Source organism: Taeniopygia guttata, chromosome 1A, assembly GCF_048771995.1.
Source record: "Taeniopygia guttata chromosome 1A, bTaeGut7.mat, whole genome shotgun sequence".
Classification (NCBI taxonomy): Eukaryota; Metazoa; Chordata; class Aves; order Passeriformes; family Estrildidae; genus Taeniopygia; species Taeniopygia guttata.
The window spans coordinates 63,997,171-64,009,575 of NC_133025.1; the positions used below are offsets into that span (position 1 = coordinate 63,997,171).

At 38.0% G+C, this 12,405-nt stretch overlaps 1 protein-coding gene across 5 annotated transcripts in view; it reads right to left on the reverse strand.

The window, feature by feature from the left end:
• Positions 1-1,710: 1,710 nt before the first annotated feature.
• BMAL2 (basic helix-loop-helix ARNT like 2) overlaps positions 1,711-12,405 on the reverse strand; it is a 31,554-nt gene continuing 20,859 nt past the window's right edge. For all 5 annotated transcript variants that reach the window (XM_072923746.1, XM_072923745.1, XM_012569306.5 and 2 more), the window contains 8 exons: positions 11,085-11,325; positions 10,050-10,156; positions 9,349-9,499; positions 8,101-8,156; positions 7,198-7,306; positions 6,653-6,740; positions 5,240-5,348; positions 1,711-4,255 (listed from right to left, as the gene is read on the reverse strand). In XM_072923746.1, coding sequence (XP_072779847.1) covers positions 4,119-4,255; positions 5,240-5,348; positions 6,653-6,740; positions 7,198-7,306; positions 8,101-8,156; positions 9,349-9,499; positions 10,050-10,156; positions 11,085-11,325 — 998 coding nt within the window. In that variant the 3' untranslated portion in view covers positions 1,711-4,118. The remainder of the gene's footprint in view (positions 4,256-5,239; positions 5,349-6,652; positions 6,741-7,197; positions 7,307-8,100; positions 8,157-9,348; positions 9,500-10,049; positions 10,157-11,084; positions 11,326-12,405) is intronic.

Here is a 12,405-nt window from a genome sequence, read left to right on the forward strand (position 1 = left end):
CTGAACAGGCTCCCCAGGGAATGGTCACAGCCTCAAGGCTGCCAGAGCTCCAAGACTATTTGGGGGACACTCTCAGGCAGAGGGTGGGATTTTGGGTGTCTGTGCAGGGCCATGAGTTGGGCTCTATGATACTGATGTGTCTCTTCCAGCTCAGGAGATTCTATGATTGTATAAAAGGAATCAATTTGCTTATTCAATTGTGACAAGATGAAGTCTAAGGATGGAACAATTCCTCTCAGACAATTTCTATCCACTCATCTGAAAGTATTTTGCTAAATATTAAAGGCCCAGTAGTAGTGTCTATGTGTAAGGTTTATGAAAGCAGCAATGTTTGAAATCAGTTTTTGTTTAAAAGCATTACACGCTACCTGAGCTGTTGTAGAGTTCAGAGTCCTGCTGCTCACCTTGCAGCACCTTCCAGGAACACCCTGCCAAACCTCACTGGAACCCATTAACAGTGTTACCCAAGAGCCCATCAATGATGGGACTCTCTCTCCGTTGTGCCAATGTTCCCTCAGTGGTGTAGGACACCTTACAAATGTTGGGTCATGTGCACTTGGAATCTGCGAGTGCCAGGAAAGAAAAGTTGCCACCCAGACAGGGTCAGCACTGTGGCAGCAACAGCCAAGGCAGACCTTTCCCACAAACCTTTTTAGCATTTCCAAAGATTGTGTGACTATTTCTGGTGGTTTTATTGTGAAAACAAATGAATAATAAAAAGTTGTGTGCAGTGCCCACGTACCTGAACTTACCTTTAACAGATCAGGCAGGCTGAGGTCTGTATTCTCTTTTCTGTCCCACTTTGGATCACGAACAGAAACCCTCCTGTGAGCAGTCACTAAAATGACTTTAGCCTTTTATGCTCGTGACTAAACCAAATTTTCCAGTGTTCTAACAAGTGTAAGATCCACAGCAAATTCCAGGACTAGAAAGCACCACAGGAAAGAAACCCGGAATCAATCTCTGCTGTAGTATGCAACAGCACTGTCCCTAACCGTCTCCTACAAGGGAATCCCAAAAGGATCCTCCCTGCCCCCAGGACACCAAGTGACAAGTGTTTATAGGTACTCAACCATTTAGGTGAAAAAAGACCTCGGAAGTCAAGTCCAGCTATAACCCAGGAGCACCAAATCCACCACTACCCCTGTCCATCAGTGCCACACCTGCACACCTTTTAAACATCTCCAGGAATTATTATTTCTCCACTGCCCTGGGCAGCCTCTGCCAATGCTTAATAACCCCTTTTTTGCCCCAATATGCAATCCAAACCTCCCCTGGCACAACTGGAGGCCAGTTCCTCTCATCCTGTCCCTTGGGAGCAGAACCTGACCCCACCTACCTCCAGTCAAGGAGCTGTAGAGTGCTGAGGTCTCCCTTGAGCCTCCTTCTCTCCAGGCTGAGCATTCCCAGCTCCTTCAGCAGCCTTGTGCTTGCAGCAGGAAATGGAAAAGTTCAGGGTTAATGTGTGAACACCTTCAGAGTTCATCCCTGGAGGGCACAAGGGTGTTCTGAAGCTCTGTTTGAATCCCCAGAATTGCACATTAGCTTGGATTACAGGTTCTCCCTGCCTGGGGAGCATCACACTGAGCTACCAAAATCCACAGGAGTTCCACATCCCTGTTTATGTTTTGAGGAAAAAGCCTGGGATCTGAAAGAACAAGTACTTTATATTTCAGTTCAGTATTAGACAGAATTGCCAGCAGACTAACAGCAGGGCATCAAAATAGTATTTATTGACCTGGTTTAACCACATCCTGCCATTACCTGCACCATGCCAGGAACAAACTGTCAGTATCTTACTAGACTTGTGCTGTTATACAAAGAAAGATAAGCACATACTATCTCAATTGTATTCAAAAATACCTATTAATTTCACCAGAAATATTTACAAGTGACACTTTTTCTTGAAAAGGCTGCTTTAAGCCAGAAAAAAAAATTACAAATAGTAAAGGGAGAATCTAATAAGTGAATTGAAAGTCACAATATTTGTCATCAACTGCAAAAGACTCAAAGTTACAGTTCTGGTTTTATTTTTTAGGGATAGCCAAGAATCCAAAAATAGTGGTTTGAGTCTAGACACTTCTATAAATCTTGTGAAAGAATTCATTTGCTCCTGCAGTAACAACAGCTGCCACGTTTCCAAACTAATCCAGTTAAAAAACTTGTTCTAATAAAGTCTGTATAATTTTAAGTTATTTAGGTAGTCATTTATCTATGAGCTACAGTATTTGCTGGTTTATTCAGAATTTACTTCTAGAATAGAAAAGAGAAAATGCATTTTACAATGGCAGAATCTCAAATTTCATTTACACAAATAGACTTCTATCAGTTCTTAGAAAGTGCCTGTTTATTTCTTCCACTTCTCTCCATGATATAGCCCAAAATTCAGAAAAAGCAGAAAAGTTCCTTCTAATAAAGCAAGAGAATTGATGATTTTGGCCCCATGTATGTAAAAAAGAGATCTGAATGATCAGGAAATGACATCCAAATTAAATGCAAAAAAAAAAAAAAAAAGTCTATAGAGTTAAAAAAAAAGAAAAAAAATCAATCCAAGAAGCCATTCTAGCAAATCACCATCACCAAAAATGCATCATTTGCCAAAGGAGTCCTATTATCCATAATATGCTCTGTGAACAGAGCAAGCCACTTCATGTCCAGACTGTGTCCCCATGAGGACAGGGTGGCTCCCCAGCAGCACAAGGATGACATCTAGTGATGGCCACATCCATCTGTTCCCAGCTCCAGCCTTCCTAAAAACACCAGCCCAGGCTGCCATCCTCTCCTGGAGCGAGAGGGGTTAGGGTTGTACCTACATTTAAATGTCTGTATAAAATAGACGCACGTCTATCAGATATCTTCAAATGCTTTCCTTTCATTACCTGAATTAAAAAAACAAAACCCAAACATGAAGAAAACATGAAAAAAATCTGTAATTTTATGATATACAATCGATGCAAAAATTTGTTTAAACCTTCAATACCAGAGATAAAAATATCCTCTCGCTATATTAGTGCTATGTTGTTCTAATGCAGCCTCTAAAGTGCCATGTTCTTGAGTCCTTTGCTGTAACTGGGATACAATCCTTGCAAAAGCTGTTCCCAAAAGATCATCCTGCATAGCATTTACTTACAAAGCTATAGTACAGAGAGTTTTTAAAAAGTCACACACTCAAGCAGTAGAAAATTCTCCCACTCTCTCCAAAAACATAAAAGATGCCCCAGAATTTTAACTTTTTTTTCACCAACAGACAGTGCAAGCCTCACTCTGGAAGCAAGACTATCCATTCACACTCCTCTAGCTAGTAAAGAACCTGGGACAAAACCAAAGTGCTTTATCACAAATAGAGCATAATTTTTCTCTGTTTCTATGCACTGCCTCTCTAATAATACATTACAAACAATACAAAACAGTAATTAATAGTTTGTTGCTCTTTTCTTACACCCTTCTCATGTTTGTGTACTGGGAAAATGACTGTTTTTCTCAAAACATTCTCTTCTGTTTATTAGGGTGATCCAACCCCAATATCCTTGCTCCCAGAACTCTAGGCTTCATTTTCACCTTTGACTGCAAAAATTGCACTGCTGAGAAGTGCAAGGAATCACAAACTGCATCATTTGAGAATTACAATACCTTATTTTACAACTGTAGTGTGTGCAAATCATTATTTCACTTAAATTCAATAGTTACAAATATTCTCAAACCATGTAAGTACAGTAGGTTCTATAGAAAGTAACTTGGATAACCAGTATTCTGCAACTTGAAACAAAAACAATAAATAAAAGTTTGAAGTATTAAAACTAAGAAAAAGTAATCCTGTACATTGTACAGTCCCTTTTGGTTAAAGCTTCTTAGCAAAAATATACTAATGTGTTCTAAGCATTCCAGTTAGAGATGGTTCAATATTAAAATTTCGAGGTTTCCTCATCATGAAAAAAAATATTGCATTTGTCCGTAGGTGCAGCAGAAGATTCTCTCTCTCTGAACAACTCGAGTCTTTAGAAACCCAGAGCCAGCAAGTCTGAATGCAAAGGAGCCATGAGAAAACTCCAGTACAGTACTGAGGATGTAGGGCTGCTGTGCAGAGGGGTCTGTGACATTGCTTACTGCCAGCAGCAGCTCTAGAGAGCCCACGGGATATCACTGAGGTCAGCTGGGTCCCCCAGGCCCCCGTCAGCCTCCAGGTAATTCATCAGCGCCGTCATCGCCGTGTCGTCGTTCTCACAGATGGCATCGAAGTCCAGCTGAGAATTGCCACCTACACAGTGATTAAAACAGGGAGCTTGAGGCAGGCACGAACACTGTGAAGCAGGCAGAACATGGTAACTTGCAAAATAGAATTGGTCTGAAGCAGAACCTGCCTTTGAATTCAAGGCCAATATTTCTGTGTTACAAAAAACCCTAACTTGACTCCCTTTTAGTTTAAAACTCCTTGTTCTGTGTTGTTGGGGTTGCTTTTAATCCCTTTTTCCCAAACTCTTATTAAAGAATTAGCTTTTTTTCCTTTGTGTTTCTTTTTTGGTGTTTTTCTTTTTTGGTTGGTTGGTTTGGGGTTTTAAACTTTTCTGAAAGGGCTCACAGATCAACCAGAAGAAAGCTGTAGGTTCTAAATAAACAAATAAATCTCTGGCAGATGATGGAGAAGAGGAAGATGGAAAAGTTTCTAAAAGCTGAAATACAGGATCAGCATAAACACAGCTCTTACAGCATTTTGCCTTTTATGTCAAACATAATGCAGTGGCATTTTCCTCTTCCAGGACCAGAGAATCCTGTATCCAGACAAACTTAACAAGAGGAAGATAAAAAAATTCTTTCTGAACCATCTGGAGCAATCCTTTGTATAAACTACCCCCAGTTTGCAGCTTAGAAAGAGGTAAAGTGCTAAAGGGCAGTAATTCACAAATTCCAAGAAGTTCCCTGACATTGCACTGAAATACTTTTCCCTTCCCATCTCTGTCCTGGAGAGAGAACAGTAAAGTGCCTCACGAAAAGTGTAAGAATGCAATGGTAAACTTTAGATACAGATGTTGTCTGTCATGAGATTGCCTCAGTGATCAAATTTTGCTGTTTGCCTTGCAACAGTAACACATCTGCTTTCAGAGTGCTCTCATCTTCAGCCAGCCAGCCAAATCTCTTTACACTTTATACATGCTTGTAAAGTGGTGCTCTCAGAAATGACACCAGTGATCAGAAATGTCAGCCCCTGCAACCCCAGAGCATCCCCAAGAGAAATAAATCTTACTGAGGAGAGGTTCATTACTGGGAAATGGAATAGCACCCTGGGTTTGTTCTGAATTCTCCAGAGCTTCTGGTTCTGAAGGACATAACTCAATCAACTCTTTATTTGGCACCTGAAAGAGCAGAATTGGTAGAAAGGACAGAATTAGATCCTAAATTCAGTCCTAAATATTACATTACAGAGACATCATAGACTGCTGTCAAATTATTAAGAACTGAATAAAGTGAAAAATACACCTCATCAGGCAGATATTTTGCATTTAGAAATGAACATTTCAGAAGTTCCTATAGCACTGGACCTGGCTGAAAGGAAAGTTGTGACTTAGACAGCTGTCAAAGCTACTTCACAGTGATGGCACTGCTTGAGGGTCTAACTCAGTGTTCGGTAAACAAATCCAGCACCAAATGTACTGGTTTGCACTTTCCACATCTACTACCATAAACTACAAATTCCCAGTGCCCTGATGTTTGTCACTGTCAAAACATTCCAGTTAAGAGATTAAAAAAGCCCTCATACCTCCTAGGTTCTATATGCATTAAACTATTTTCATCATGGCAACAGAGATGGAAGTCATGCTAACCCAAAAAAAAAGATCTTTTTTTTTCCCGATGCTTGTTTTATTTAACACATACATGTAATTTAGCAGGAGAGATTCCTAGGATTGCCTGACTTGTGTATATTCTACCAGGAAATTAATAAAGGTGAAGTGCTTTCCAAAAGTTATTTTAGGAACAAATGGGATACCGAAGCCCAGAATCAAGAAAAATCCTCAATGAATATGATGAAATTATCCTTATGATAAGACATTGCATGATTTAGAGAGTTCAGCATATGTTAGTCAAACAACTTTTCAGGAGAAAGATCTGTGGTAACACAGGGGAGAACTGATCATAAAAAAAAGGGGGCAGTCACGGCAGCTCCTAGACCAGAATAGTGGGTTTTTTTCATAAGAAATGAGAATTGCAGTGGAAAGATCAACTGTTTTTAACAGGAAAGAAATTTGCATTTTGAAGAGCTGTTGGAGACGTTTGTTCATGCCATGTCCAGTACAAAACATACAACATATTTAGGTAAGAAGATAGGTTAATTATTTCATAGCTATGGGCAATAACTATGTTATTTATATAACTAACTTTGTTAGTTATAGTTTGTGGCATTACAAGCACTAGTAGATTTACAAGCACCACTAGATTAGCATAACTACCCATTTTTAGAAGAGTAATGAAATACCTTCAAAGTCACAATTTTAAACATTTCAAAACAGCACAGATTTTTTAAAAACTATCTTCAAAACCATTAAGATTAAAAGTACACATTCTCTCACAAAAACAAATCAGGGCACTCTGACTCAAACACAGGTTTTGAGCTGACATTAGCTTTTTCATTTTGGATTTTTACAGGCAGGGGTGTACTCACATCACTGCAGTTTATAGTTAAAGCTGGAGAAGGAGACTTTCTGAGGAGATGTGATGGACTTAACTCTCCAGAGGGTGAAGAATGCAACCTAAAATTGCATGTGTTTAGTTGATTTACCAGGTCACATTAATCAAAGACTGAAAAACAAACTGTGTGGTGCAGAACCCACCAGACCTCCCCAGTGACAAAGCATGAATATGATCATTTGCAACAATAATGTCGTAAGTTCTCCTGAAGATTCTAAATTATCATGCTCCAAGTTTTGGTAGCAGAAAACAGAGAAGAGATCAGAAAAGGCCATGGGTTACAATACTATTCCTTGAGCACAGTTTTCTTCCTCTGTTGAATCACCAGAAGAGTGATGTGCTCTGCCAGGCATGAGACTGACATAATTATAATGGTATCTCATAATGCTATTGCTCAACCTAAAAAACGTTACACATACAATACAATAAAAGTGAAACTGGAGCAACCCTCACATAATCATACATCCCTCATGGCTATCTTTACTGAAAAGCCTAATGATGGTGTTATGCATTTATTACCTTTGTAATTCTAATATTTCATTTGCAATTTCAGTTCCTATACTTCCAGCACCAAGAACTGTTCCAGAGGACATTCCAGGTACAGTTACCAAAGACTGTTTTACAGCATCTGTAGATAAAAAAAACCAAAGGCCAAACAAAACCTTAAAACAGAGCACTTTCATTGCAGAGCAATAATTCATTTTAAAGCAGCTTTTGTTCTAAATATACATATACACGTATATATTTTAATATATACATTCAGAAATTATATTCCTTTAAATACTGATTCATGGCAGAGGGTGTTGCAATATAAAGTGAATAATCTGTGAAAATTGTTGTTCTCCAGTAGTGAAATATATTTAATCATTGCCACCTTCAGTGTCTCACACAGACATTGCAAAAAACATGATTTAAAAAAAAACCCTTGGATTTCTCACCAACTGAAATCAGTTATTGAAAGAACATTTTGAAAAGCAAATATAAAGCCTTGACAGCAGGATGGTAGAACGGCATGCATAAAGTAGAAACTTTGCATAGCAGAAAAATAATAACAAAATATGTTCTGTATCAGTATTGCCCTGTATTTTATAGATAAACTCAGCACAGTTGCATCTGTTCAGAAAACTGGGCAAAATATGAAGGGTCTGTGACCGAAGTACAATATCCTACTAAGCAAATCCCCAGCTCTAACAGAAGCTGCTGGAAATTAAAAGTAGGTTATATGCACTTCTTTTTATAGTTCTGTGAATTATATCAATTAGGACTCTGTAAGTAACTAGACACTGAAAAATAAGTAGCTTTAAAAAAAAAATTAATCCTTCATTGCACACAACCTAGAATAAAAAAAATCCCTGGACTGGATAAATTTAAACTGACTGATCAGGAGATGCAGCTGTGATAACTGTAAGATGTGACACTTGCCTTCTGCAGGTTGGGAACTGTAGAGGACTTCTTCTTCAGTTGATTCCTTATGACCTCTAAGATTTAAAGAAAATAAAAAAATCCCAAACAAACCACAGAAAGTTAGCATGTTTTTTTTTCCCAAGTGCAAAATCCAGCACATATTTATGTTTAATTCCAATAATACTTTGCACAGAACCAAAGCTAACACCCTCAAAAAGGAAAACATAAGATATTCCTCACATATTTCCATGTTCAATTCTTTGTAATGTTTCTGGGCAGTGGGTGAAATACTAATTTCCTCTTACTCTCCAAGTGGAAAGGAAAGGCAGTAGGATTGTCTGTGTTCCCTGACAAGGAAATAGGACTATTATTTTTAGTGTTAGGAGGGAAATCAGGTAACCAGGAACAAGGACAGGTCAGTGGCTGCCCTCCCTCCTTTCGGCAGACAGTTGCAAATGCCCACATTTCCAGGGCAAGCAAAAAAATGTCCTTGGGCTACTGGCCAGCACAGACTGTCTGAACTGCTCTCCTCTGTTTTCTTGGGGAAAAAAAGACATGGGCAAAAGAGGTGGGTGATGTTGACTTAAGGCATGAACCAGATACAGAATGGGAAAAAGGCCCCCTCAACAACTTAATTTAAGGGAAATAAAATCCCCTCTGTCCCCACTCAAAACCCTAATCATTGGCAAAGATCCTCAGCAGCTGGAACAACCCCAATTACAGCTCCATTGCAAGGTGCAGAGAATGAAAAAGAACTACAAATAAAAAGAATTAAACACAAGCATATGTTGTTCTCCACCCTTGCAATCAATTTGGAGAGGATCTTTCTGTCCTGCCTTGCATTTCCACCATCTATCAATTGTGCTTCTCCACCTTCTGACACCTGGGGGTAGGGCAGCACTTGGAATTGGGTCAACTGACACACAGAGGGTTGTAAAGACCAGAAGGAAAAGCAGCATTAACTTAACAGTTCCATTTATTCAAATCTACTTTTCTTAAAGATCCTTCCCTTCTTTCTTTAACAAGAAACTCTTTCACCTCATTTTTTCCTACTGGGAAACAGCATAGTTTTCAGAGTCAAATCCACAACTTAGGCCTGAAGCAAAAATAGCTGGTAAATGCCAAAAAGATGTTTGTCCAGGTTGTTCAGCCCCTTTTTGTGCAAGGTTGATGTTTTCTAGTCTCGTTCTGCTTTCTAAGCAGGTCATTTTAGTGCTAACTGTAATTATGACAAAAAATAAATGGAGAGTCATATAAATTACTTACAATACCACAGTGTTGTTTGATACAATGTACTCCAGCTCTTTGGTCCAAGGATTCATGAAACTAAACCACTGACTCTTTAAAGTAACGAAAGTCCCATCTTTTGCTCTAAATTTGTAGGAATTTGTAAATACTTTTTCTTTATTCTGCAACACTAGATAAAAAAAGGAAAGTTATAATCACCATATTTAGGCTTAGAAAGGTAAAGGTAGAAATAATAAATCTATTTTATAGCATCATAAAACCAAAATGTTTCTGTTCACCAGACACAGAATAAACATGCCAGAACAAACTAGGACCTGTTCTAAAATCAAATTATACAGTTTCAGCAGGGTCATAAATCTTACATTAAAAAGCAAATACTAAGTTCCTGCAAAACACTAAGAGACTCATGACTTGGTGAGCTTTAACTTGTGTCTTTAATTATGTTATCAGACACATCTGCTCTTCAGGATTCCTCCTCTTCCAATGGAAGCAGAGGGTTTGACAGATGTGCTGACATTATTGCCCCACAATTAAGGCCCTGCACTAGGAGCCAAGACAACACAAGTTTCTCCCTGCTTTTATTAGAAGCTTTACGCAGGCTTGTCTTAACACAGACATCACAAAGGGCAGTGCTGAGGTTGGGTAGTTTGGGTTTGCAGCCTTTTCACTTGCAGTTACACACAGCTCTAAGTACTATGGGAAGACCAATTATTTTGTACCTTCTTTGTGTTTTTCAGCTAGGTGATTGTGATCATCTTGATGGCAGTACTCATAACAAGAAGTTCCTAGAAGTTCTTGTGGCAGATACCCTAAAATTGCTGTTGCGCTGTTAGAAATAAAAATGTGAACTACAGCGGACTCAAAGCTGCTTTCTTCAGTATCAGATAAAGCAGAACATTAATATTTAAACAAACAGATGCCCGTGATCATGTTTGGGGAAAAAATATAGCATTAGTACAGCTCTAAAACAGCAGGAAATATTTTTCAGGGCAAATGGTCCCTTTGCAATGAATGACAATTGGAAGGTAAAGTAAAAGTTTAAACATGCAAACCACATGTACACACAAAATACTTCTGTTTAGTGGCTTCCCTTTGCCAGTCACAATACTGGTGACACATAAGAGCCAATAAAAAACTCAGCAGCTGAATTTTGCTCTTCCACTCAAAGGGATTAGTTTCAAACTGACACTTTTAGTAGAAAGAAAAGGAGACTGAAAGCAGTAACATTTCCAGCAACAATTACATTCCAAATGCAAAGTGGTAACTAGGTCTCTGCAACAAATAAAAGTCTGGTTCAGAAAGTACAGAAATTGGGAACTTAGTTCTCATGTCCAGTAAAATAATTTGGTGCCTTATTTATATACAATATATTTGTTACAAATGGTAAGACTCTCAGAAGTAATAACTTTTGGTTAAATGTTTATTACTTCAGTCATGTCCAGAGCTATGAAGCTCTAACTTGAGATTTTTCTTTATGAATAAATGAATCCATTTTCTATAGGACAATACACTTCTATACATTAGGTATTATTTGACAAATAGCCTAAGTACACATAGTTTAAGAACTAACTGCTTCTTGTGTAGAGCTGAAAAACATTCCAAAAATTGGAATTTTTGAGAATTCTCAAAAAATCTCAAAAATTGAGAATTCTAATTAGAACTTCTACCCTGCTGGAGAAATCACAGTTTTGACAGAGGATCAGAAAATGGAAGCAGTTGTGTCATTTATCTTCATTAAAGAACAAAACGCTTACCGCTGATCTACATAAACAAATTTTCCATCCATGGCAAATCGTGTAACAAATTCTGTTGCTTTGACTTTTATCTCTCCACTCTTTTGTGGAACAATATAAGGGTGTAACCTCCCAATTGCAACAAGACAGTTAAAGTTACTACTGTCCTTTTCTACATCATTTTCCTCTTCTACTCCCACCTCATTAGGAGGCCAGTTCTTCAAATACCCAGTACAGTGAATGGTGCAGTATTTTCTGTGATCTAATAGAAAGAAATTAAATAAGTTATTGTTCAAAGAGTAAACCACTTATTTTATTCTGTTGGCTGTGAGACCAGCAACTACATTTCATGCTTACCTACACTAACTGTACACAGCTATAGATCATTTTACAGAGTATTTTTCAATTAATTTTGTTCTATTCAGTTTGGGCTTACCTGCAGAGAGAGCTTGTAACCCTATTTAAGATTTAGGAAGATGAGTTATGGCTGTTGGCAGTTCAAACACAAGTTAGAAAAAAGACAAAGCAATAACCCACAGATCACTCTGGTTTTACATGGTTTTATATGAATTGTGAATTAAAATTAACCTGAGACCCTCTGTAGCTTCCAAATCAATTTATCTTTGGTGAGCACAATGATCTGAACATATGCTCACTGCAGTTGTTGAAAGAATCAGCTTATTTTCTATTTATCTCAGGCTTCTGACATTTTATGGGAATACAAATATTTGAAATATCTTAAATTCCAGCACACACTGTCATTCATCCCTTTTTGCTCTCTAAATAACAAGCAAAGGCCCTCATAAGCATCAAGGTTTGACATTACAGCAGCTGTCTTTCCAAAAAAATGCCAAAGCATTCTTGACATCTCTATGCCAAACAGGATGCTTTCCACAGCTTGGATTTTCCTCTCTATTACAAAAAACACAGATCAACTCTGCAAAATAAGAAACTGAGTTATCCGACCATGATTTTGTCACAGTTGCTCAGGTGCCTTCTCTCAAAACTGCTTTCCCAAGAAACACTTACAAAAGATAAATTCTTATCTCACTGAGTTATCTGACACATCAAGGGATATCAAATTCTATTTACTTACAATCACGTGCCTCTTAAAATTTGTGGTGTATCTCAACAGTAACAGGTTACATTGAAAAACAGAACTTGGATGATTTTTTCGGGATCAAACAATTTCAGCACACCTTTGCAAAAATCAATACTAAGTTATTAAAACAAAAGCTGGAAAATGCATTTTAAAATTGAAATGTAAATTTTCACTGGAAACTTGACAAGATTATACTGCTCTATGGGCACATCAAAATATGAACTAAAGTAAAATTACTGG